This window comes from Pollicipes pollicipes, unplaced genomic scaffold, assembly GCF_011947565.3.
Source record: "Pollicipes pollicipes isolate AB1234 unplaced genomic scaffold, Ppol_2.1 Scaffold_5724;HRSCAF=6776_pilon_pilon_pilon, whole genome shotgun sequence".
Classification (NCBI taxonomy): domain Eukaryota; kingdom Metazoa; phylum Arthropoda; class Thecostraca; order Pollicipedomorpha; family Pollicipedidae; genus Pollicipes; species Pollicipes pollicipes.
In genome coordinates, this window is record NW_023596746.1 from 50,696,523 (window position 1) to 50,723,533 (window position 27,011).

At 51.0% G+C, this 27,011-nt stretch overlaps 1 protein-coding gene across 1 annotated transcript; it reads left to right on the forward strand.

Annotated features, from left to right (window-relative positions):
* Positions 1 to 1,747: 1,747 nt before the first annotated feature.
* On the forward strand, positions 1,748 to 26,478 carry LOC119103161 (acidic mammalian chitinase). The gene is made up of 22 exons (XM_037226611.1): positions 1,748 to 1,869; positions 2,685 to 2,758; positions 4,249 to 4,459; positions 4,494 to 4,507; positions 5,164 to 5,261; positions 5,814 to 5,945; positions 6,556 to 6,683; positions 7,607 to 7,739; positions 8,020 to 8,205; positions 11,690 to 11,815; positions 13,093 to 13,290; positions 13,725 to 13,847; positions 14,072 to 14,158; positions 18,324 to 18,510; positions 18,725 to 18,825; positions 19,365 to 19,496; positions 21,483 to 21,610; positions 22,893 to 23,025; positions 23,472 to 23,657; positions 24,370 to 24,495; positions 25,511 to 25,672; positions 26,410 to 26,478. The coding sequence occupies exons 2-22, from the start codon at positions 2,695 to 2,697 to the stop codon at positions 26,476 to 26,478; spliced, it is 2,724 nt and encodes a 907-aa protein (XP_037082506.1). The 5' UTR covers positions 1,748 to 1,869; positions 2,685 to 2,694.
* Positions 26,479 to 27,011: the final 533 nt, after the last annotated feature.

The window sequence follows — 27,011 nt, forward strand, 5'->3', positions numbered from 1 at the left end:
CACGCTATCGATTCCAGGCGCCGGCGCCGCCGTACAATGGTGGGGCGGCAATCGATGCGGCGCAGCCCGGCGGCGCCGGCGGCTCGGCGCGGGCGCCGCGACCTGCCCCGCGCCCAGGTGCGCCGCGAGCGCCGCAAGTCAGTCAAGGGCGGCCGCATGCGGGCCGCACGCCGCCGCGGCCTTGGCCGGCGCGGACGGGCCGCCGGCGCGCCGCCGCACGTCGAGAGCGACGCGGCGGCAGCGGGCGCGCCGGAGTCGGCCACCGAGCACGGCGAGCGACTGGGATCGAGCGAGATCGACCGAGCGCAGGCAGATAATGGAGGGTCGGACGCTGAGAGTGACCCGCCGAAGCCGCGCTCTCCGCACGCTGCCCGTGACACGGCCGGCGAGCCCCCGCCCGTGACGTCCGGCGGACGCCCGCCGCGAGACACTCGCAGACGTCACGTGACCGCTGCTGCGAGCGGACCGACGGCCGGAGGGGAACGCTCCCGCGTGGCGTGACGCGAGGCATCGATACGGCGTCCCCCTCCCCCTCCGAACGCTATCGGCAGCTCGAGCTGATGGCCTTGGCCACGAGCGGAGCGCCGCGACCGCGCCGCGTCCCTGCCAAACCGACGCCACCCCCGACCCGCAGCGCGCGAGGCGCACTTCCGCGCGGAAGGAGCAACTGGGGCGCGCGGAAGAGCGGCGCGAGTGCGCCTCGCCCATCAGGGGAGGTTGAGCGCACAGGAAGCGGCGAGCACCGGCCAGGTTATGGCAATGTCCGGCGACGAAGCCGTACAAGTCTCAACGAGGAAGACAGGATGCGGACTTCGTGAAGCACGGCTGCTTAGCACGCGCCAAAAGCCTTGCCTCCACCGACCACGAGGCGCGACGCATTGCAGAAGCAGGCATGAAAATGCGATGCAAACTTATGGATGTGGTATTTACAAGTGCCTGAAGTTGACTCATTCCAAAGTGGTGGTTATGATGCCTGTATGTCATGCATCCATCCTCTCTTGTGTCCATATCACTGCGCGACATTTGCCTCTGCCACAGTTAGCTGCACCAGTAACCAGATCGAAAAAGGGGAACCAGAGCCAGAACTTGCAACATATAGACAGTGGAGTGCTCAAAGTGCAGGCGAGTACCCGTACCACCACCATTGCCGCCGAGGTCGATCACAAGGCCCGCAGATAACACGACCCCAGATAAAAGTGCAATAACACCCCAGCACAGCAAGGTCATGTCACTTTGTAGCGTTAATAGGGAGCACGATATGCGGTGCTTGCGCCTCAGCTCGTATCTTGCGCGGACAAGCGTCCCTGTTCAGCGGCGCGGACAGAAATTTCACACCTGCGCCCATTGTCCGCAAAGGTCCGAGACAGTCCAGATGCTGGCCAGCGACCGTTCGCTGAAATCCGAGACAGTCCAGGTGCTGGTGGTCCCGCCAGCGGCCGTTCGATGAGATCCGAGACAGTCCAGGTGCTGGTGGTCCCGCCAGCGGCTGTTTGCTGAGATCCGAGACAGTCCAGATGCTGGCGGTCCCGTCAGCGGTCGCTCGCTGCATCTTCTGCAGGCGCCAGTCAACGCGCGCGGTCCCACGGCTCCGCAGCGCGGCAGGGCCTGGGAGACCACAGACGACGTCTGCCTCCGGCTGGCAGCGGCGGGCTGAGAGAGGCTGCAGGTGGCCGTCAGACGAGCCCCCGCCGTCGGCGGTGGGGTGTGAACGGGCCCGGGAGACCTCCAGACGGGGGCGAGCCTCGCCTGCAGGTGGTCACGCGGCGACAGGTCGGCCAGACGCGGCAGACTCCTCCTCCTCTGCGCCACTCGAACCGCTCCGGAGAGCTCCGGCGGCGACTTGCGGTGCCGTCGCTGGCTGTGGCGCTGGTAGGTGCTGCTTCAGGGAGCTCTAAACCGTGCTGCTTTTGCTTTCGCTCTCCTCGTCGCCTTCGGCTTATGTATCGCCAGCTTTTACTGTTTACCGTCTTATAGTTTCAGCTTGAATTGCCCTGCTTGGACGGTTTTCGTTGCTGGATTCGCTCCAACCAACCATCATTTTTTTCAATCAAATGCGTGGAAAGTTATGTGGTTTCTTCTTATCCACATTACATCATTTTTTCATGCCAGATATCCTCCAGACATCCAGATATTATTTCGCTATATTCTTACCTAAAATGGGCCGCATGAGAGAACAGTGGAATTTCCAAATACGGAAGTATATGCGGTGTTACTTTTAAGCGTGTCAAGGATAAAGGCGATGCTTCTACAGTGAGATTGGTTAAAGACAACTGTGTCTAGTTGCATGGCTACTGTTGTTCTGCCAAGGCTGGAAAAAGTCAATTTATTCAAACAGAATCAGTGCTCATCCTGGAAATCAAATTTAGAAGCCTTTCCGGTAGGCTCAAACACTTTAATTTACACCAGCTCTATTCACTTCAGCTACCTAAACGTACATGAACTATATAAATATCAGCTGGGTCTCACGTGGACACGATTTTCAGTATTAAAATGTTTGTGAAAGGACTGCATGCCAGATTTTTTGTAGTCCTATAGCAGGCGCATTCCAACCGAAATGCCAATTGGCTTTTGCCAAAATGCCAAAATGCTATAACTTGCATTGTGCCTTACGACAACGGTAGCGATTGAACAATGCACTGGCTAAACACACAAAAATAGTGCTGAGATTGTTCTCTATTTTCTAGGCTGACCACAATGAACCACCTTCAGCTGAGCACGGCGTCTGTTCTGCTGGCGGGCCTTCTCATCGGCTGTGCAGGTGAGACACGAGTGAGACGAGTGAGACACAACACAAGACTGATGGATAACGCTTTTCTAGCGCAAAAAATCTGAGATCTCTTTTCGCCTCCGAAATTCATGGACACACGAACGCACGCACGCACGCACGCAGGCACATACACACACACACGCACGCACTCAGGCACGCACACGCGCACGCACAATATGCGGCCACGTACCTGCCGCTATGCAGTGTTTCTCAGCCATGGCGCCTGACTGAGTTGACTGATGACGCCGAAATTTGCAGCAGTTGGATTTCGAATAGCGCTTTTCCGCGTATAATGCGCACAGTTATGCGCGGTTTTGGTATGCATTGCTACGCGTGATTGGGGTACGCCAGCCGCGCGGGGAATTCGCCCTGTGCGCCATCACCTGGTGACCTTTCGTGGTTCCGGAGTGCTCCAGTACGGACGCATCTGCCCGGGGCCGGCGCCCGAGACGGGCGTGCGTTTAGCGGCAACGTAGGCACCCCGAAACTGCACGCCGTCCCATTGATACGCGGCCGTGGTTGGACGGATGCGAGCCTGGCCCGGAGCGCCGCCGGAGAACGGGTGTATATGCGTGAAGCGGTTGGCGAACGGTGGTGAACTACCAGTGAGCGGTCGACATTGAGCGCGGGCAGTGCTACTCCGAGAGCGGTTGTAGTATATTGCGGTGCGGGGAGCAGCAGTGTCGTCCGGATACGGCGCATTCCTGACGTGCCAAGTCTGAGCGCAGTGTACATCTTCGACAGCGATACAGATCACAAAAGTAAGGAAACCAAAGTTTGCAGCAATAATACTACAAACAGTCATTTTGGTATCTGTTGAGGCCTTGGCGTGCTTCAAATCTGTTAACAGTTTGCCTGACGTGTTCTTTTCCTCAAAATATCGTCCTTGCTATCACGGTTAACAAGGGGATAACTTCGGATAAGCTTGTTAAGTGATCTTTAGCAGCAAGCAACAAAATGATCTGTGGCTTGAAGTGAAAAAATGTGCTGCGGTCAATTTCCAAATGGATACAAATCACACGTGAGGGAGCTGACGTGGCATCAACTTGCAGATTTACGCCGCCGCCGAACGGCATTAAAAACCAACCGACATCAGAAAAACTAATGCGTTATTCTAAGCAGTTTTCTGACATGTCCTGACCGCACTTTGCCCCATCAGTGAGCATCACAAACCGTGCCAAGCTGCAGCTATTTCGTGCATTTCGACTCTGTATCCTACAGTACCATAAGGTGCGATTTACGTTTTGGGCGTCAAGCTATCACACCAGCCAGTGCAGTGAGCATGACTAGTCTATACAACGCAGATCTGCATCGTGCTAACCAGCCGGTGCATTTAGCGGGGAGCAGTGTCTTGGCCGAAGAAGACATTTTTTATGGTGTGTAAGGTGACCTTTAACAGTTTGCATTGCACAATACTGGCGACAATTTAACCTACATTGAGACATCCGATAACATCGCTGTGCGTCGTGACCTCTTCGCAGGCAGAGTGCCAGGGAATCAGCATAAGGTGGTCTGCTATTTTCAAAGCTGGGCCGTCTACAGGCCCGGCAAAGGCATATTTGATGTGGAAAATATCGACCCTCACCTGTGCACCCACTTAATCTACGCCTTCGCCGGCGTCAACGACAGCAACCACAAAATCATGTCTTTGGATCCGGAGAATGACTTCAGCGATGACGGTGGAAAAGGTCAGTGAGATAATGTCAGCATCGGTCACAGGGCTCAGTAACGTACGATGTGGTCACATGCCTCACCTGCTCTAACCCGACTGCATCCCAGTGGGTCTGATACTGTTTTACGTGTGCGGACGTATGTGCGCTTTTGGATGCACGTATGTGTGTGTGTCGGGGGGGGGAGGGTTATGGGTGTGGGTGGGTAGATAGATGATGCACTGATGTGTTCATGGTCCCGTGTCGTACCTAGAAGCGTGCTGCGGGCAAGCGTTTGTGCACCCTCCCAAGTGTGTTTACATTTGCATTTATACTTACCATTGAGGTATTATTCACAATACCATGGTTAGTACACCCAGCGTCAAAATATTCGTGGCTTAAGGTAAAGTTATACTCGTTACAAAGTCACGCGCTCTTACACGGTGCACATTGCACATGTCCAGTACCGCCAATACAGGAAACATGCGCGTTGACCGGGCTTGAAGTGCAAACCAGCATTCGCCTTCACAATGTGAGCGCGAAGGGCTCCTGCTCCAGTGTCATGCGCTCTGGAGTGCGCTGTTGTGCAAACAAAGGCGCTATCGAGCAGAGGAGTCGCATCTCAGCTTAAGTTGGTAACCATGAACTGTGCAACATACTATCCTGTCTTATTTTATAACGTTTGCGCTGTGCCTGTCGCGTTATATCGTGTTTCCAGTGCGCTACAACGTGGCATTTTCGCAGGAGCGTATGTCCGTTTCACAAACCTGAAGAAGATAAATCCGGACGTGAAGACCCTATTAGCCGTCGGAGGATGGAACGAAGGATCCAAGAAGTTTTCGCATGTGAGTGCTGAAGCGTTTTCATTCAAAAGTACTTCATCTTGTAGGACACCAATTGCCAAACACATTACGTCGATCATTATGCTTGACTAGCTTTGGAGTACTCATTTTCATTGTTTTCAATATCGGTGTACAGTTTGAACGTCCTTCGCTATCATTGCCAAGACCACACGCAACGACATAATGTCGTTTTAGCTTGAGGGCTTGCCCTGGACAAACTTGTTTCTTCGGGTTGACAAATGTGTGTTTGGGTTGAATGCGCGGAACATTGTGCCACTCTTTTCTCGCCTATAATATTAATAATTTTTGCTGGGACCTTTATTTCGTGCTGCATTATTTCTGTCAAGTCTTACCCTTAACACGATCCCAGTAAGAGTCCAGTGCCACCGTAGTGGCGCTTGCATTGTGACGACTTCTCAAGTCGTGGCGTTATGGGTGATAACTGAGCGCAAAAGTGGTAATCACTTTTGCTTGTTCTAGGAAAAACAGCATTTCAGTACTTGCACCGTAGGCCCGGTCCAGTCCGTGCTATTTACATGTGATTGTTTTTTTCAGATGGCGTCCAGTGCGGGAAACCGTAAGGCATTTATTGACAGTGTGATGGAGTACATGGACAAGTTCAATTTTGACGGACTTGACATCGACTGGGAATACCCCGGACAGAGGGGAGGCTCACACAACGATAAGGTAATAAGGCAGTGCAATACTAGCATTGGAAGGATACCTTTTTACCTGTTGGAACGCACATAGGCATATAGGTATGCTATATGTATATTCGCTTATGCAAAGCCCAAGGCCACAATTTGCGTCGGCCACTTTCTTAGTCGCAGCCAGTGGCTATTCGGTTGCCAAGCAGTATCACCGATTGCGAATGCTATGACATCTTCGCTCTATCTTACCACCATCTCCCTCCCATCTTGCAAACTTTGCAGTGAATACATATTTGAGGCTACTTTCGGTAACCACAGCGTGTTTGCAGCAAAATGCTCTACGCGAGTGACTGCGAAAGCGAATGCCTTTGCTTTTTCTCCCAGAACCTGTTGTGGAGCAAACTCCGCGCATTGTGCGGCGCGTCGTGTTAGCCCTCCACTTCGATTCCTGTGGAGCACAGTTGAAAGAAAGATGCTTTGCCCGCAGCTATGTGTTGTGTAGTAGTAGTTGTGGAGGGTGCCTAATATTTGCAGATGTACGTATGTAGCAGAAGTATGCAATATAGTGCATGCACAGCTGCATCGGGGTTTTTGATCGTAGACAGGCATATTTGTCTGACAAAATGAATTGCTGCATGACAACACAGGCCAATTACGGACTGCTGCTGAAGGAACTGAGAGAAGTTTTCGATCCGAAAGGATACCTCATCACTGCGGCCGTTCCGGCGGGAAAAGACAGCATTCATAGGAGCTACGATATCCCAACGTTACAAAAGTGAGAAAACACACGCCATGCAGGACTGGTAGACGCCACACTCCCCTTTTTTGATGCCGCTGTTAGATGCTCATTTGATGATTTGCCTTGACTTGTAAAAACTAACAGGAGTTGGGCGATTCATACGGAAAAATACCATATTATATTCGTATGGCTGTTGGTAACCGATTGTTCTGTACCATGACGGGAGGTAAAAAAATGTGATCAAAATTTTCCATCTAAGACTGACAAATGGCTGATCTTTAGGTCAGCAAGCCGCAGTACAAAACGTCTTAAAAATGAATCATTTTGTCATGTTCAGCTCAGTGTGTTCTGATCAGTTACGCTGGTTTCGAGAACAGATCATATTAGTTTATGCAATGACAGTTCAGGTGTCTAGTGGACTTATGTTGAAACCAATAGCCTGTTCGTTATAAAAACATACCTCATCTTGGGGATGTCATGGGGTTAAAGAGCAGCTTTTTAGCATGCCTAACTGTTTGTAAGATTTCAAAATACTTGTATTTTGATCAAGACTTTAGCTCATGCATGCAGTGACAACAAGTAAAATTTATATGTTTGTCGATACATGCAATACGCAAGGTGGATGACACGAATTCTCACCACCGGGGGAAACCAGGGTCAGTGACATTAGCCCGTTGGGAGGGCTAATGTCACTGTCATGTCACATGGGAGGGCTAATGTCAAATGTCAATGTCACACTTGAACGAGGACAGCCCGATGCCGCGATCCCAATGGCAGCGCCCCAGGCCAGTCGGCCATTTACGCTTTGCCCTCAAAGCAAAACGTTATAGACTATCATTCGATTGACACACTTTTGCAAAACCGTCGTCAAACAACACATAGGGGTGATCGGCTGCAGTGATTTCTGGCACCGAATACACCTTGCATGTCTTACCTTCACCGTCTTGCACCGTTTGCAGATATCTCGACTTGATCAACATTATGGCGTACGACTACCACGGTACCTGGGACCCCTTCACGGGCCATGTGGCTCCCCTGTATGCGTCCCACCTGGACATACAGCACGGCAATGGCTTTCAGTTCTTCAATGTGGTGAGCAGCTGGCGTCGTGTACTCGGCTGAATAACGCATGGGCCGCGTCCCAATGCACCAAACAGCTCAATCAGACCTGATAGTAGTAGTCGTAGTGGTATACTGTCCTCCAGCAATGATTGCTTCAATCGCAAACATTGAGCCCATCTTCCACTGACAAAGACTGGAAGCCATGCTAGCCAGCAAGGCTGGAGCAGGCTCAGAAGTGCACAATGACTTTCGCGATAGCCTGCACATGCCATTTCGATGCATGTCTCAGTGTGGCGTCTGACCATTACAGAACTACACTGTCCACTACTATTTGGACGGCGGCGCCGACCCCTCCAAGGTTGTCGTGGGCATTCCCTTCTACGGGAACGGCTTCAAGCTACGAAGCCCTAGTCAGCACGGCCTGTACGCGCCCATCAGCGGCCCTATGCCCGGTTGTCCGTACACGGAGGAAGACGGTGACTGCGGCTATTACGAGGTAGGACTGCACCCATGCGTGGCCGATACAGCGCCCCTCCCCCGCCCACCGGGCGCAGCAGGGAATCTTGCCCACTGACCTGTGTTTGTGCTCATAGTGGGAACCAGATCATGTACCTGGTGGGGGAAACAGTGCGCTGGTGATATCAGCCGTCCTTAACGCAGCGGGCTTTATTCGATGAACGTTTTCCTGCTTAAACTAGCAGATGCCCTGTTTCGGGGGTGATGTGGCCGCCACCCGCGGAAAACGGGCGTCTACTTTTGTCCTGGATCTTCTCAAGGCTGAACCCGCAGCGCGTGCAAAGTTCGCCGCCATCTTTGAAACCGTTTGGCTGAAAGTAGGACAGACAGATAGGTAGGAGACAGGTAGATAGAAATGAAGAGGTAGAAAAGCGGTACGCTCGAAATTCGTTGTTAGTTTTGTTTATTCCTTTATGGTCGTCAAGGTATAGCAAAAACCGCATTTTTAGTTTCCAGAGTCAAAAGCTACACAGCCAGCTTGCTTCATAAGACGTCTCTCTTTTTCAGAAGATTTCCCTCTGCGCTGCATTTCTTATTGGTTCTGACATAACACGGGCGGAGAGGAAAGCGAGAATCTTCTAGCAGTCATTTGGTGGTTTCAGCGTGTTAACTGATGACATTGCGGTCGAGAACTGAACGCAAAAATGCAGCAATGCACTCACTTTAGCTTTGTCGAGTTCGAAAACTATTTTTGAGGCCACAAATTGTTTTCGTTTCGATGAAAAAAAACATGAAACCCTGTCTTTGCTACAAGGCGTCGTAAGACTGGGTTAGTTTTACCCCACTGGCGACGGGCAACGACGGTGGTAATCGTGCTCAGGACGGAAGGAATGCTATAGTCGATCATTCGACATGACACTTGGCGAAGAGATCGGTTTATTAATAATCGTAGTACTCTGTGTGTATACACCGGCTATCCGTCCATGACAAGTGCGTTTCGGCAAACACGGGTGCGAGCTGTTTCGTCGTCGGTGTCGTCATCGCACGACGTCACAGTCGCCATGCATCGCAACTCACTCTAGTGGTGTGTATCAAATGATCCATCCCTTTCTGGATTAAAAACCTACATGTTATGTAGTCCGCTTTATGCGTGTTTCAAGAAGTTACAGATATGTTGAGAGAACATCTGCTGTCTTAGACGTTTGCATATGTCATGCCCGTAAAACATGCTTATCACTACCGGCCGTCTTACTCCCCCCATCTAAATTTGCAGTGAACCTCGTGGAGTGGAGCTGAACCTTTATCTCAGGATGGATGTTCTCTTTCTCAGTCCGGCTGACTCCGCCCTTCCATCTCAAATGGCCTGGATCTAAATCCAACAAGACCAGTCTGACGTTCAGACCGTGCCGCCTTTTTGGCATACACAGGACAGTTACATACTGGGGCATTGCCTATCCAAGGCCTCGTTGGATCTCATTGGATCGCTCCTCCCTGAGCCAGCTAATGACGTAGTGCGGGGCGTTCAATGCACCCTCCTTCGGTGTTTTTGCTATAAATCTGCTAAAAGGTCATTAAGGGCTTAGCGAGTTTCCTAACGCCGACGACTGCTCAAGATATGATGAGTCAAAAACTTGGAGCTAAAATCATGCTAAGTCACATCGAAATGACGCGAAGTCGACGGGCAACATATAATTCCTTGCTTTTGAGCCGGTTTGGGGATTATGCACGCTATCTCAGGTCTGTAGCTTGCGTATAGTTTATAATTTTGTCATGTCATACGCTTAGGTGGAGGGTCGGATTGACCCACTCCCCCCTAAGGTTTTCCCAAAATAGTTTCAGAACAGCGCGGCATAGCCACGCCACATTTTGCATAGCTATAGATGATTGAGTAGCGGATTGTCTGACAACAACAATTTAGATGTACCTTGTAAGGTCGCTGACCTAGGTCAGTCAGACCATGGTTTCAGCAAAGGCAATTTCTAAGGAATCGTTCAATCTGATCCAACAACGGAGTGTTAGACGAAACCATGCATCTCTCAGATACTTTCTTAGGCAACAAAACAATTGAATAAACACATTTCATTGACCTAGGGTCAGGTGTGGAGGCCAGATCATCATCAAAAGCAACCTGTTTTATCACTCTAGGGCTTGCTGTATGGAGTAGTTTTGATGCTCACTTCGAATTCACTGATAAAAGAAACCGCATTATACACTTTATATCAGCTTCTTAAAAGGTCAGAATGGCTCACTGACCTAGAATGACCCAGGTCAAGATCTAATTTTAAGGAACATACTGATTGGCATAATCTTTGTCGCTTATCCAAATGCAAAACTCAAAACAGTCTTGTATGATTTTGGTCACCATGACCTTCGAAAGGTCATACAAGGCCACTGACCTTATATGAGCATGTGGCATTTACTTATAACAGTTATCTAGGCTCCAAGTGCCCTTTGGAGACCAACCTGGACATTAGGCTTGTTTGACCTTATTTGACCCGAAGGCCACAACCAGGTATCTCAAACTTTGACCTAAGTGAGTTTACGTACAGGCCAACACACTCCGCAAATTTGGTGTCTCTAGCCCTCTTAGTTCCTGAGATCTCAGGGAGGGTCAAATTGACTTCCCCTCCCGAGCGAAGGGTATCCAACCGACCACCCGGACATGTTATGTTAAATGCGCATGTTAAAAGGCTTGGTTGGTCCTACGTCACGTTACATTGGCATTTCAAGCTTATATCTGTGCAAAAATTGCTTGGCGTAGTTAACTGGCCCCTCTTGATTCTCTATTCTCGTTGTGTTTCTTTCTCTAAGCCTGTATTGGTATTCATCTAGTTGATTAGCTCCAATTCAAATGCCGAAGCCCCAGCACGTCGCATCAAGCCCCAGGTCATGCTAAGTTTAATCAAAATGACGTCACAATCAATTTCAGAACACGTTTCATGCCGATGCAAGGTGATGCAGGGTCACAAATTTCCGATAGCTTGCGCTGCGATAGCAGCTGGATATCCACTACCTTTTAATGGTCAGTGCAATAGTCAAGTGCATGCAACCGTGTTCGAACTCAGTGACATGCAAATCCTTCAAAATGGTCCGGCTGGAGACAGTATTTGTTTTATAAACACGCTTAACTGCTCATCTAGGATGTAGTAAACAGCTTTACCTTCAACGCTAGCTCTATGCAGCCTTTTTATTGCGATCAGTTGGAACAAGTTAGTTCATGCAATTTTAGATAATTAGTTACCTTTGTCCACACTTGCGACTACATCAATGATCTGGAAGTCAACATATTAGCATATGCTACGATCGCACGATCCGAGGCGAGTTTTGCTGCTTTGAATTATCGCAAACATATTAATCCGATCGTCGGATGAATCATCGCTCTTCGCTTACAATCAATGCAGGGTGGCAAACGCGCCAGTAAACCCTAAATGAAATAGTTCACACAAGGTTGACTGGTACCGAGCTACTGCGTCACTTTGCGGACTTAATGGATCACTACACCGGAGCGCCGCTTTCGTCGCCAGCTGTGCGAGCTATACTTCACCAAGCCCGGCTGGACGCACGTACACGATGACGAGCAGAAGACCATCTACAGCTACACAGACGAGGTCTGGATCGGCTATGACGACCTCGCCGCTATCAAGGTCAAGGTCAGTATCAGGTCAGCGCGTGGTGAACATGTCTGTCGTTCCGAGTCGTCTTCTCAGTCATGTGTCAACTGCATTCGATACGCCGAATCCAGTGCTGCAAACTAGCTGCTAGTCGGAACATGTCACGATGTAGCGAGTGACGCCGCCATGACAATAGCCCGAGGCGTGGCGATAGACAGATCGCGACAATAGTTCCGCCGTGGCAATGACCTGGCTTGCAATAGTCAATATACTCCGGTCTGACCAATCTTGTTGAAGGTCCATTAGTACCGGATAGGATTCTGCCCATTCTGTCTTGTTCGGGCAAAATGGCCTCCGCACATTTGGATGCTGGCACAAAAACGTCCGCGATGAGTGCGAAAGGCTGGTTGTAACTGGGCATGATGCTAAAAGGCATCTGTGCCATCAAAAAGCTTACCACGTGCATCAGCGGGGTTATCATGCCGCGGAACACAAGGTTATGTGGGATTTTTTAACACAAAAAAGCTTCAGAAATCAAAGAGGAATCCTCAGACATTTGGCAAACATTTCAGAACGCTGTATTTGCAATCTAGACCGTATGCGCCTCATGCGTATCTGTAGACGTGTGTATGCGTAGAATATTGACCAAACATGGCTATGCTTTCCCTCGTAAGTGGTTGGGCAGTGAAGTGGCCACGTTGGTTTGCGTCGGACCGGAGGAAACATCTGAACTACGTTAAACACCTTTTTACTTTAAGACCTAAGCGCACGCAGACCAGGATCACAGACAGACTGATTTATAACGGAGCGAAACGTAACATGACATTGCGTGCGAGGCGTGACATTATGTGGCGTAGCTATTCCGGACGACGAACCGATGGCGACAATTTCGGCCCAGAGCAAAAGCTTCGTCGTTGACATTAGATATACCCACCGGTTTATGGAGCCTTGCGCCAGCCAAGCCAATAAAGTATGATATGTGAAGCGTGCCATAATAGAAGGCAATTTCCGGAACATCGATACGAAGGACAAATGCTGACATGGGTGGTAGATATGGCATTGCGAAAACAGCCCATGAGTACCTTTCAGAAAACAATGCAGCCTCAATCAAGCGGGTTAGACGGCGCACAATTTCAGCCCACCTGGAAGTCGTCCCTCGTGACCGGGTCCCAGTCTTAATATCCGGCTCTTCCACGAGCCTGTGCGCGGCCACCCAACCAATACGTGACTGGAGTTGTCGACTGGCCGGCGGGGTGATGTGGGCTGGCGTCAGCCTGCCGGCGAGTGACCGGGCGTGGGTGGTCTGCTGTCGTCAGTCGGAGTTTATCCGGCGCACCGGCCTGGCCGGCGCCATGGTGTGGGCGATAGACCTGGACGACTCGCGCGGCGTCTGCAACCTCGGCTCCAAGTTCGCCCTGCTGACGGAGCTGTGGCACCAGATGAACGGCGAGCTGCCCTCTACCACCCCCGGGCCGACAACCACGCCCGGTCCGACCACCACCCCTGGCCCGACCGTGAGTGGTGCCACTTGACTGCGGATGAGGCAGTGTGCGGCAGTGAACATCGCTCAGAGAAGCGTGGGTGGTGGCCCCGCAGACAGCGGATCGGACGGTGGCTATTTTCGCAGCCGGTGAAGCAGAGCGTGAGGAGTCATGCAGTGGGTGACTTGGAGCGTGATTACCCACTGGTGGAGCGTAGTCTCACAGACATCTGGATGGACTGTCAACTTAAGGGGGGATCAGAAAGAGCTTACAGGACTGCAAGCTTCACAAGGCACGCTTACTGACTCAGAAATGCCTAAATATTTGTCTTTTGTTACATTGAAAACAGTCAGTATCGTTGACCGGTGTGTGATGTTTCACGTTGTTTGCAAACGTACATTGCAATTACCGGCAGAATGCAAGTCATGTGTTTATGTTGATGCTTATCGTTTTGCCGGTCTCCTCAGACGACGCCTGCCCCGCCGGACCACGTGTGCAAAAAGCCGGGTCTCAACCCTGACCCGGACAAGATGTGCTCCCCGATATTCTACGAGTGCGTCAAAGACGGGGACACGTGGGAAGCCACTCAGGTGCGTTCCAGCACACAAAGAGAGAGCGTACCTCGCACCACTGAGTTGACAACGACGCCACAGCTAGCAGCACCAATGCTCATTTCAGACTTGCTCATGCGTCAGTGTTTATCCTGTTATTGATGGATAGATGTCGAGTTGTATAAAAACCAAACTTTTCAAACTAACAAATGAAGGTATGATAGCATTCCGCCTCCAATCACGTTTTACATTATGTGTTTCAGTTCCTCTGTGGAGATGGAGCCATTTTTGACCGGGTCAAGCTCGTCTGTGTGTGGCCAGGAGACTCAGACGAGTGCAAAAACACCCCAGCGCCACCTGCTCAGTAGAGACCACAGTGACATCTATGAGCCTCTAAACTTCAATGATTCTTCCAATATCACGCACCTACGAAGCCTTTGAGTTGCATGGTGTGCCGCGCTGCCCTGTCCGCAGCGAATTTTTGTTTTCCAGGATCGAACCTTTCTTTTTATTGGTACATCTGCTATGATAGCCCGGAAGTCTTGTGACATGCGAGAATCATGTTGCAACGTGGCTTCTACTGTAAAGCCATCATGCGCCAATCGTAATTTTTAGTACGTTTTGGCAATACAAAATAATGTTTTACATTTGTGTATCTTAAACCTGCACGCGCAGTGCACCTTACACACAGTGCGACATATTCCAAAATGCAAATATTCCGAGCAAGCGTGGTTTGTTACCTCGACACTCTGATAGCTTAAACCATACATGAGAGCTTCTTACCCCTTGTTCACCTCTTACCTTAAAACGTAGCTCGATCCTATCAACGATTCACATCTCAGCTAGTAATTCAAATGATAACACCACTGAAAAGGCACAATCTCCCGTTAGAGTGCCAGTCACGAACCAAAGGATGCAAGCAGGTACCAAAAGCGGGCATGTATTCCGTGAGCTAACCAATGCACCTACCTAACCAACAAATGTAAGCCCAGAGAGGGTCTGGCGACACAGCGGTTGCAGCACACCCTGTATCGACGCGGCCCGCCCGGGGTGCACATAGGTGAGCAGGTCTTCGGCAGCGGAGTCACTGCTGACGCCAGACGCACACAAATCAAGCGTGTGGACAAGATTGGAGTGCTCCAAGGACGCGGTGCGCAGAGGTTCACGTCTGGCACGCCACTCGTTCAGCGGCAGTGGGTTACGGGAACAAAGGCCCCGAAAAAACGCGTCCCCGGACGTGCCAACGCCTTCCTCACACGGAAAGGGAGGCATCTACATTCACCCGCAGGTTACGCCGTGCCGCACCCGCAGTTCATGAGCTTGGTTGGTCGAAAAAATATGTAATGCAGCGATTATCGGGAACTTTGCGAGATCACAAAGTGCATGGATTTTGTGGTGCTTGAAGATTGGTGACGAGCTATTTGGTGGATATCTATTTTTGATTAACTTAAGCGTCTTTTTAAACAGAATTACTAATACGTTTTATCTGAAATAATAATGAACACTCCAGACAAGACCACGATAATGGACATATGATAGAACTACGAAATTGTACGACACATGTGTCAACAAGATATCTGGCTCTTGTGATGATGCCAATACTTCTATTGACTGTGCAAGATGTTTGTGAGGATGACCAATATATGTTGATACTATTTGCTGTAAATGTTGAGGTGTAAGTTGATGGTCAGACCAAGGCACTTGGTGGTGTGATTACCAATTTTGGCAGTTGGTTCAAAGTGGGATAAGACTGTACTCCAAGATTATGGTGGCGCCGGATACTTATGCCAGCACCCAAGCCGCGCGCCAGATTCTGTGCCTGTAACTATAGACTTTCCCAACCAGGGGATGCCCCAGCTTAAGCTATACAAGCGCCTGACAGGTATACCAGGTATCGGTGTCCACCGGCACCCACACGGCACCCCAAAGAATGACGAACCTCGTCGGTGACCGTGTTCACAGCCTTGAAAGGTCCCCGCTCCCGCCTTATGGACCGCAGCCTCAGATGGTGCGCAGACCTCGGGGTGCGGCGCGTGACGCGCACCATGTGGTGCCGATCGTCCCAAGACCGGCACCCCGCACCAGCCGGTGGAGCTTTGGTGAAGACTGGCCCGGCCGGTTTCGCCAACGGCATGTCCGAAAACTTGTGCCCACGAACAGGTGGACTTACAAACACTCGAGTATAAATTTTCGCTGTTGAGCGCCGTTTTCAAAATTTGGTGCACCAAATAGCGAGCGAGCAAAGCATACCCTTACCCACTTTGGAACTTGAATTAGAGGCAGACCAAGGCATTTGAGCGTTGTTTTAGGGCACAAATCAGAACCCATGATGGTACGAGGAAAGGGAGCAAGAATGGCGTCTAAGCAGTTTGGTAGTCTTTTCGCCAGACATTGTTATATCGAGGTCCCGAAACGCAAGGGTATCAATACATTCATGCTGCAATCATAATGTTGATTGGAGTTTGCATGACTGCGCTATTCATCTGACAGCGAAACGTTTTGAAACCTGTGTCATTCAAAGTTCGCCACCTGTGCCTGTTGTCAACGAGTTTTAACGCAACGATACACAGGCGCAATATGCTCGTGCTGCGCGCATGCATTCGAAACGATAACTGCTGTAGCGCTAATCCGCTGGGATCTCGACTCTTATCACTATATCGTCATAACTATTTTAACCATGATCCGATAGGATATCAGCTCTTGTGACTACATTCACTGCGGTGTTCTGCTTGACTGCTATACCTACCACAACCACAACGCCGACAATGGCAACGCTTATCATCGTATCGTCATAGCCACCAAAACCGTAAGCTGATGGGCTAGCGACTCTGTTCTATCCCAGGTAGCCTGCACCCAGCGCGGGTCATCGGAAGTAGAGCAGCACCCAGCGCGGGTCATCGGAAGTAGAGCAGCACCCAGTGCGGGTCATCGGGAATAGAGCAGCACCCAGTGCGGGTCATCGGGAAGAGAGCAGCACCCAGTGCGGGTCATCGGGAGTGGAGCAGTACCCAGCGCAGGTCATCGGGAGCAGAGCAGTACCCAGCGCGGGTCACCGGGAGTAGAGCAGTACCCAGCGCGGGTCATCGGGAGTAGAGCAGTACCCACCGCAGGCACCCTCACCGTGAGCTTTCCGATGCCTCAAAAACATGTGTACGCTCACACGGCAGCCGCGAACATTAGAAGGCGCAGCAAATGTTGCAGCTTATTCAGTAATCGGCGGAGCCCCAGCCAGTGCGTAAGGACAGGTAGTCAGTGCACACATTTGTTATCCACGACAAGGGCTTTACTCCAACAAACCACGCATATTTCGCTGCGATCTGTTGATTTTATCATGACAATTTGATATTTAAACTTTCTGAGACCTCGTGAACATGCATGAATAGGGAAAATGTCACATCGGCTTGACAGGCCCGCCTATGGCAAAAAGAGGGGTACCCGACATGAGCGGGTGCGCCACGGATCACACAGGGCAGCTGTCGGCATCACGAGGTGCACCAAATTTGGCGTCTCCATCTCATTCTATCATCAACATCTTTCGTCCATTCCTTGAAAGGTGCGTGTGCTGCTGCCGGAGCTGCTGCTGGCTGTACACAGACCAAATGTGGTCATTGCTGGGGTTGACATGCTCTTAGATTTGCCATACAGAATGCGAAGGTTTCAGTTCACTGCGTTTCTGACCCAGTCAGCCAACTGCTGAGGAGGCGAGTCCGCCCGCGACCAATCACTGGCCTCAACCCTAACCAGGCTGGGCCACGTCACGCATGTCAATCAGATCCTAAGCAGCCAGTGCGCCACACCCCCTCATATCCTAAGGGACCGGTGTGCACAATCCTATCCTAAGGGACCAGTGTGCCACGCTTCAGATGTGGACCGCCTCCCGCTCAGGGGAAGGATATGTGAGTGCAACTCACTTGCACGTGCGGAGCCAGAGCACTGGCACTGGACACCGGATAACAGGGGCTGGGATAGGCCGACTTGCCGATAGGCTATACTGTAACATCAGGAGCTCGACCCGTGTGAGCCAAAGTGCAGACTATATTCCACCCATGTAATGAGGCCCCAGCCTAGACTCCTGGTCCTAGCACTAATCCCGACGAGAGCGTCGGGCCCACCTTGCCGCCGGCACCGCTGAAGGATGATGAGCCTGAGCCTCAGCGGTGGCCAAAGTCGCGCAGGCGAAACGGCCCGCGCTCCGCCATATGACCTGCAGCCTCGACAACAAAGCCTCTGCAGACCTGGGGGCGCCGCACGTGACGCGCACCATGCGGTGCCGATCGCCCCGAGACCGGCACCACGCACCAGCCGGTGGAGTTTTGGTGAAGACTGGCCCGGTCGGTTTCGCCGACGGCATGCCCGAAAACTTGTGCCCACAGATAGACGGGTAGCCGGATTTCCACTTTTCCGGGCAATCTCAAGGCGTGAAGCCTATGTTGCCTTCAATGGGCACGGACAGGTCAGTGATGAAGCATCGTCTCTCGTCGTGTCTCTTCTGCAGACCGAGCGACTGCACATCAGCATAAGGTGGTCTGCTATTTCGAAAGCTGGGCCTTCAACAGGCACGGCAATGGCAAGTTCGATGTGGAGGACATCGACCCCAGCCTTTGCACCCACTTGATCTACGCCTTCGCCGGCGTCAACGATACCAACCACAACATCATGTCTCTGAATCCAAAGAATGACTTCAGCGACGGTGGCGGAAGAGGTCAGTAAGATAATGCCTGTAAGTTGCTAAGCGCATTTGCGAGGTATTAGGTACTGTCTTATCTATAAGATAATGTCTGTCTCAGTCCCTTGGCTCAATAGCGCCCTGTGTGGTGATGTGCCTGTTCGAAAATGTGCTCATTGCATGCATTTTTTTTGTGAGCACGATACGATGGTAGCAATTAGCGACGGCACGGCGTGTACTGTCTTCACAGGGGCGTACACCCGTTTTACAAACCTGAAGCAGCTCAATCCGGATCTGAAAACTCTGCTGGCTGTCGGAGGATACCATGAAGGCTCCAAAAAGTTTTCACATGTGAGCGCCCTAAATGTCTGCATTCACAACGCACATCTTATAGTGAAAAAAGAAAGGCATCTGCTGAGTGTTCAACCTGAAACAGACAGCATAACAGTCCCTTCTATGGTCTATTTTTTGTTCCGATAATCTATTTGTTACGCTTTGCAGTCGCTACCAGAATACAATACAACCAACAGCACTGTTCTAATTTAAGCCGGCTCAACCTTCCCAAAAATGATGCTCGAGTAAAATGCATACAGCTATACTAAGCTGTCGTCATTAACATGCTATGTTTCTTTTCGCCGTGAGTTTACTTGTATGATGTAATAATTCCGTAAAGTTTTTGCCCCAAAACAAAGCCAACGTGAGGCGGGTACTATTTGGCGGCACGTAAACTACAACGGCATCGTATTCCATATCATGATGTCCTGGGAGCAGTGGGGCAAACGTGGCAATTTCCAAGTGTTCGCATTTCGTTGGGGTGAAATATAACTCCTACTCGTTTTAGTACAAATCTCGATTCCTTTGATGCTCCTCTGATGTCGTTGTCGTTTCAGATGGCATCCAGTGCCGAAAACCGCAAGGCATTTATCGACAGCGTCATGGAGTACATGGACAAGTTCAATTTTGACGGACTTGACATCGACTGGGAATACCCTGGACAAAAGGGAGGCTCCAGCGACGATAAGGTATTAAGTTCAAAAGAGTGTTCCACATTTGTAGGTTTTTTTGACTGAATAAGCCATCTTGAAGATCCTTCGGTGCAGTTCACTGCCCAGCCCTTCTTAGGACCTAAACCCGTCTAGTTTCTGAGCTATACGCCGGCGACGATGTGCAGACTATTTCGGAAAAAACTTGTTTATGCCCACCCGGGCATCCATGACGCCATAAAAATGTTACTCAAAATTGACTATACCATTAGCCATGCGGCGATCAAGGCCAATGCAAGCATAATTGTTGAGTCGTTCATAACTGGTGCTTGTGATTACGATTTCCAAATATAACGGCCGTCATTGGGCTCTCAATCAGTGTTGTGCATGGTGCGATGACGTAATCAAACCATGACGCCTTGAGGAGCATATTTACCACACAGGGAAACTTTGTTGCCTGGAAGAAGTTAGGCGAAACTTTAAATGAACGATTTTTTTATAAGACAGCAGTATTAGCCTTATTCCTCGGAAAAACCAAGAGAATAGAGATAAAGTTAGGTTGATATTTCGGCCACATGCCTTTCTCGAAACAAAAACGAAGTGAATTCACTTCTGCTATTGTCTCGAGAAAGGCATGTTGCCGAAATATCAGCTTGACTATATCTCTGTTCTCCTGGTTTTCTGAGGAATAAGGCCAATACTACTTTCTTATATATGCGAATAATGTTCCTCGCTGATGCACTGAACAACTTACGTAAATTTTTTTTATGTACGCGGCTGCATACATGCTCGATTATGCATCGGGTTTCACATAAAAGCTCCTATGTTCAAAGCTCCCATGAACGTGAGATTTACGACAGGACATCTGCATACAAAGCTGTTCCGCAACATAAGCCCTCGGGGCAGAATTGTCATGGACAAAGCCTTCCCGGGCACTACTTCCACAGAAAAAAATGTCTGTGGCGAAACGTTCTGCGCGACAAAGCATCTGCAGACAAAGCTGCGTACTGGCACGCAGATACACGCATACACGCATACCGATGTAAAGAAACTATGAACGGACGACTGCCACAGACCAACTGCTTCGCGACCAGACAAAGCTGCGTAATGACACGCAAATACACGCATATCTACATACCGATGTAAAGAAGCTGTGAATGGACAACTGCTACTGACAAACTGCTCCGCGACATTACTCTCGCACATCGAAGCTGCTGTCAGCAAGCCTTGCCGCAACATTTCTCGTACGGGTAAAATTTCCCGGGCAGGAACTTCTACGCAGTAGCATGCACAAAGTACAGAGTTGTAACATGTCACGACTGCTACAGGAAAGCTTACAAGATGTGCGGTAGCTGGCACGAACAAATCCGCCACACATAACTTCCGCTGACAAAATTTTTACACCACAAAACGTTTACAGTGAGGCTCCTTCATCTCTCGTTACTACTGCCACGAACAAAACTTCCCTCCAGGGCTAGCCCTCCCTCAGTTCACTATAGCTAACGTAGCCTAAACATAATCTAACCCAACAAAATCTTAATTTGCCCAGACAAACTTATGTTTACCTGGACTGACATGACCCGACCCGCCTTGACCTGACCTGACCGGGCCAGATTAGAGTTGACCACACTGGATCCGACTGGACCCGATGGGATAGGATAAGATGGGATGGAATGGGAACAAATGACACGAAACGAAACGGAAGAAACGGAAATTGACGTGACGGGTCCCTCGCCCATCTCCCGAGCGTGCAATGAAGGGTATGCTAATGGTAACACCCGGCGAACGCACGGATGCCTTCAACAAAACGTTTGAGGCAAGTGGTTGCGGAGACGACCGTCTTCGCCTCTTCTTCCAGTCATCGGTGTCCGAACTCTGCGCTGTGAAGCCTGTCATGTCGACATTCCACGTCGATGTTTATGGAATGATTTGGGAGAAAGCCGTCTTGTGTGCTGCGGCCACGTGCGCTTTTATCGTAGGCAAATCAACTTGACTGAAAACACCAAATATTACGTGACCATACAGGCCAATTACGGCATGCTGCTGAAAGAACTGCGGGAAGTCTTCGACCCTAAAGGATACCTGCTGACAGCAGCCGTCCCGGCAGGAAAGCACAACATAGATACGAGCTACGATATCCCAACGTTACAGAAGTGAGTACAACGCCAGCTATGTACGGCAGGTAGACTACAAGCTCTTTTTGGCGCCTTCTTCGCGTGTTTCACTTGCATGGCAAGTTGGATAACACATAGCATGAGTTTATGCAATGGTTCATCACATCATGATATGCGGTAATGGAGTTATTCGAGAGCACGCAAGATGCTCGACATTACATTGTGCACAAACTGAAAATGAATTTGACTGCCCTCCCACTACCACTCCCCCTGTGTGCGTCGCCTTGACTGGCATCCGACAGACCGGAAGGATCTTACACGGGTCGTGCGTGCGTGCCCCAGTTCATATTAGGGCTGTATCGGTGGCTATCGGTCCATGCTCAGACGACCTCCACGATGCATGCGCGATGCCGATGTAGTCCGCGGCTGGGAATATTGTTCTACGGTGGTGGCCCTGGTTACCACGTCGGTCCGTTGTCAGTCGCGGAGCACGTTCCCGCCAAGGCATCTACTAAAACATTTTAGCGTCCCTAAATACCAGTGAAGTTTCTCGCATGGCAGGTGTACCACATGATAGCAAGTGACACGCTGAGGCAGCGCCGTAACCAGTAACTCCCACGCTGAGGTAACTCCCACGCTGAGGTAGCGCCGGAACATAAACTGTACACATGCATATCCCAGCCCCCATGGGCACATAACTTCATACTTTCCGCCCGCGCTTCTGCTGCTACATTTCCCAGATGGTCCAACGATGCGGGGTCTTAAATATCTGACACCGCGCCGACGACACAGTGTCCCACGGCAGCCTCATGACACCGGGAATGGTGCCCCTGACGCCCAGGAAATCATGACGAGTCCGCGATGTTCAGTGATAAATGTAGCGCGTTCAGCTACCGCATTTACTAAGCTAATTTATGCCTGATGTTCTTCTGCCCGAAGACCAAAATCGTCGAAAGGCTGCACGCGCTGGTAAGTGGTTATGTATTGGTGTAACACAGATCAAAAGTAGTCTTCGCGCTTGCCGCGGGTGCACATTACAGTATTGGTCAGATCGGCCAGGCCAATGGCGGAAATGGACGCCTTACCAGGAGGGGGCAGCCACGATCCCATGAGCAGTGTTGGCTGTGCACCTCCGCTCGTAACCGCTCGGCCATTTACGCCGCGAATTGAAAATATAATATATGTGTTTATTTGTTTAAATGTGACGTTAGGCTGCAGGCCATCGTCAGAAGCGGGATGGACGCCATGTATTGTTTCCACTGTTTTCCTAACAGAATGCACCATGCACGCCACGAACTTTCCCACCTCGCAACATTCGCAGATATCTGGACCTGATCGATGTCATGGCATACAACTACCACGGCAAATGGCAGCCCTTCACGGGCCACGTGGCGCCAATGTACGCGTCCCACCTGGACATACAGCACGGCAACGGTTATCAGTTCTACAATATGGTGAGCAGTTGGTGCAACAGGCTCATTAATGAGTGGCGCATGGCACCGTGCCCCACGACGTTAAACACATCAATCAGATTGCAATAGTAAGTAGCCGTGGCAGTCTATTGTATTCCTTGCATAGTGCTTGCTTTAGTCTTAGGTGTTGAGGCATTTGTGTTGTGGCAGCCTGCTATTCTCCCGGCAGTGTTTGCTTTAGTCTTGGGCGTCACCATCGACCCATTTATGTTGTGGCAGTCTACTGTCCTCGTGGCATGGTGTTTCCTTTACAGCAAGCAGAAGTGCCCAGGGCTTAGTCTTAGGTATCGATCCGATCCGCTTTAGACAGCAAGGCTGAATCAGCTCCGTATTTATCCGATAGCCTTCGCAATGATCTACGTACGACCAGGGTCGTCTACATGCGCCATTTCGATGCATTCCCCCAACATGGTGTCTGACCGTTGCAGAACTACACCATCCACCACTATTTGGAGGGCGGTGCCGACCCCTCCAAGGTTGTCGTGGGCATTCCCTTCCACGGGAACGGCTTCAGTCTGCAGAGCCCTGGTCAGCACGGCCTGTACGCGCCCGTCAGCGGCCCCATGCCTCGCTGTCCGTACACGAGACAGGCCGGGGACTGCGGCTTCAACGAGGTATCCCCGGCCCACGCGCTGTCACCCGACGCCCTCGCAGGAGAAGTGTCTGTTGACCTCTGGCTGGGCGCTGTCCTCAAAGAGGTCACTGAAACATGCACTCAGTGCATGAGATTGCGAAGAAAACCGATGCGTCAGCTGTAGAGCTCAAGGCGTATTTGGCCGGCCTCAGAAAAACAAAAGTACTGATGCATGAATACCTATTGCATTAACCAGACCCGTATTTTTCAGCGGTGTACATTGAGCACATTCCGCTGACGTAGAACATTTGAATGTTACATATGTGCTCCATCAGTGCCTGCATATTTGTCGTCCGATATCGTGCTGCATCAGGCTGAGGTTCAAGTTTCATTTAAACTTGGGGCCAACTTAGCACTAAGGCGACTTGTGCGTTTATATTAGCGCACATATTTTCTTCTCAGAGCCAGTAACCACATCCTTCGGGGATCCACCGTGCACCAAGAGACCTGACGAACACCGGTATCCAATAATTCGGGATGCCTCTAGTTTTCGATCGTGCCGGCCTCTTATTTCAGGCACAGTGCAGTCACGTACCCAAGGCATCGCTTTTTCTGGACATTTTTTGGGAATTACGTCGCTTTTTGATGCAATATAGACCATCCCTCCCTGGACAATTTGCGCCGAGCAGTCCCAGCATCGCCAAGCGGGCTTGTAAGTATCCGGCCCTCATGGATTCCGCTTTCGTCGTCAGCTGTGCGAGCTGTACTTCACCAAGCCCGGCTGGACGCACGTACACGATGACGAGCAGAAGACCATCTACAGCTACACAGACGAGGTCTGGATCGGCTACGATAACCTCGAAACCATCAGGCTGAAGGTCAGTCGGTCGGGCAGGACGTGGTGATCATGTCCGCCATCCCGAGTCGGCCCACGCTCGGCTGCATCGCGATGCATCACTAGTCGGCATATATCGCTTCGCTCGGCGTGCATCAGGTGTGCCGAGGCTAGCGCTACAAACTCGCTGCTGGGCCGGATGCGTCGCCATGGACCTCGTGATTCCGCCGTGACCATGTCATCACCGACTATGATAACAGCCCGACCGATGTTGTTCATGGCGACTGGATACTGGCCTTTCCCGCTAGGTTTGACTTAAATAGAGAATGCCCCACATTAAGGGTATCACACAAAAAACTGCATTTTCGAATTGTTTGTGGCTTGTTTATAGCTGGTAGGAGCACTTAAGACATGAAAAGCGATTTCTAAACCTTTGCTTGCTGAGACCAAAACTTCTGGGCCCGCCCCTTCTCTCTCCCTAAGGAGCGCTTCTTACCACCGTCATGCAATCTTGCCTGGCAGCGTGGCGTTACGTTGCGCGACGTAGCATGCTTGGTGCCGCACTACTTGACGCGGTCTTGCCGTCCCTGAAAAGAAACTGATAACGACAATCTCGGTGTATCAGGCATGCCTATCATCTATGCCACGATGCATCAGCCGGGCCCATAAAGCGGTGCACGCGAGGCATGCCATAAAAATGGCATTCCTGAGCTCCGGTACGGAAAGGCATTGCTGGCAGTGAGTAGCTGATAACGCACCTCATCAAACACGCCTTGAAGATTCTTCAGAAAGCGTTATGGCCTAGATCAGACGGCAATCAATTTCGGCTCGCGTAGAAGGTGCCTGACTCCATCTTACCCAACTGCCCTGCTCCTGGTCGGCTTGCCTGCGAACCTGGGCGCAGTCTCCCATCCAGTACGTGACTGGATGGGATATATAATATGTGACTGGATGGGATACGTGATGGATGGATACGAGACTGACTGGCCGGTGGGGTGATGTGGGCTGGCGCCAGCCTGCCGGCGAGTGACCGGGCGTGGGTGGTCTGCTGTCGTCAGTCGGAGTTTATCCGGAGCACCGGCCTGGCCGGCGCCATGGTATGGGCGATAGACCTGGACGACTCGCGTGGCGTCTGCAACCTCGGCTCCAAGTTCGCCCTGCTGACGGAGCTGTGGCACCAGATGAACGGCGAGCTGCCCTCCACCACCCCTGGCCCGACCGTGAGTAGTCACACAGACGCCCAGACGTCCGCCATCGGTAGATCATCAGTCATCCAGGCGGCGGCGGACCCGCAGTCCGCCGATGGGAGCGGGGCAGCCCCAGAGATGGCTGACGGGTCTTTAAGCTTAGCCTCTCACACGCACAGCCGGCGCAATCAGAAGCTTTCTGTTGTGCCACAAGAAGGCGACAGGTTTGAGCTATGAGTAGTCATGCGAACAACTGACGGGAGAGTGAGGTCCAAGCAGCGCTACAAACAGCTGTGTGGTGAACTTTGGGCACCCGTTAAATTACTGGTGCCGATGGCAACGTGAGTGGCCTCATATATACATATATATATATATATATATATATATATATATATATATGCATATATACACATTTATACATATTTACAAGCATGCATATACATACAAGCACACATATATAATATATATACACAACCACTACCGAGCAGACCGTCAGTGGCATCAGTATATTAAGCCAAGTGATCTCGTAGACAGCTAACTAAGCAGGCTGTTTTTTCCAACAGGAGATAGCCAATCGGAGCCGAAGCAGTCCCGAAAACAACCGAGTAAACCGGGGCCAGCGCAGCGACTGTATCCTGTCACTCTGAACACCCTGCCGAGGCTGTTGAGCAGTCCACTGTATGGTGTGCTGTTCAGCAGTCAATTGTAAATATCCACGCAATCCACTTACCGGCGGACGTCGACGCTAAGCGTTTTGACGGCCTCCCCAGACGTCAGCTCCCGCGGACCACGAGCGTGAACACCATGGCCCGAACTCCGAGCCGGACGAGCTGTGGTAGCCGAAATGCTACACACATGGGAAGACAATCAGGTGTGTTCCCTTCACCAGATGTGAAGGAGAATCCCGTCATGTCTCCATTATCGACAGGCATGCGGTTTGCTGCCGAAAAACACCAACGCTCATGAGTCTGACTTGCTCACGGGTTAATGCCGATCTCGTACTTCATGGAGAAGTTACAGGGAATAGATTAATCGGACATCTAAGTGTTAGAACACTATGGCGCCTCCTAAACATTCCACTCGTTTCAGTTTACTTTGTGGAGATGGGGCCATCTTTATTGGATCAAGCTCGTCTGCACTTAGCCAGGAGGCCGAAAGGAGTAAAAAAAAAGGAACGCTGCAGCGCCACCTGCTGCCCGGCGAGCACAGCGACATCTGCCAACCTCCAAGCCTTTTGGAGCCTCGAGCAGGGTCCTCCCGAACCATTCGCCAGCGAACTCTTCATGGGTGCGTCGCGCGCCGCCGCCACCCCCCTCCCATCTGGCTGCAGTTGACAAATCCTGGGAAGATCGAGCGTCTCCATTTAGTACTA

Excerpts from the sequence above, each read along its gene's own strand:
- LOC119103161 (XM_037226611.1), top strand. The coding sequence starts at position 2,695 with ATGAACCACCTTCAGCTGAGCACGGCGTCTGTTCTGCTGGCGGGCCTT. Across the intron at positions 19,497-21,482 it reads GAGGCTCCAGCGACGATAAG|GCCAATTACGGCATGCTGCT; the intron begins GTATTAAGTTCA and ends GTGACCATACAG. Across the intron at positions 23,026-23,471 it reads GTTATCAGTTCTACAATATG|AACTACACCATCCACCACTA; the intron begins GTGAGCAGTTGG and ends TGACCGTTGCAG.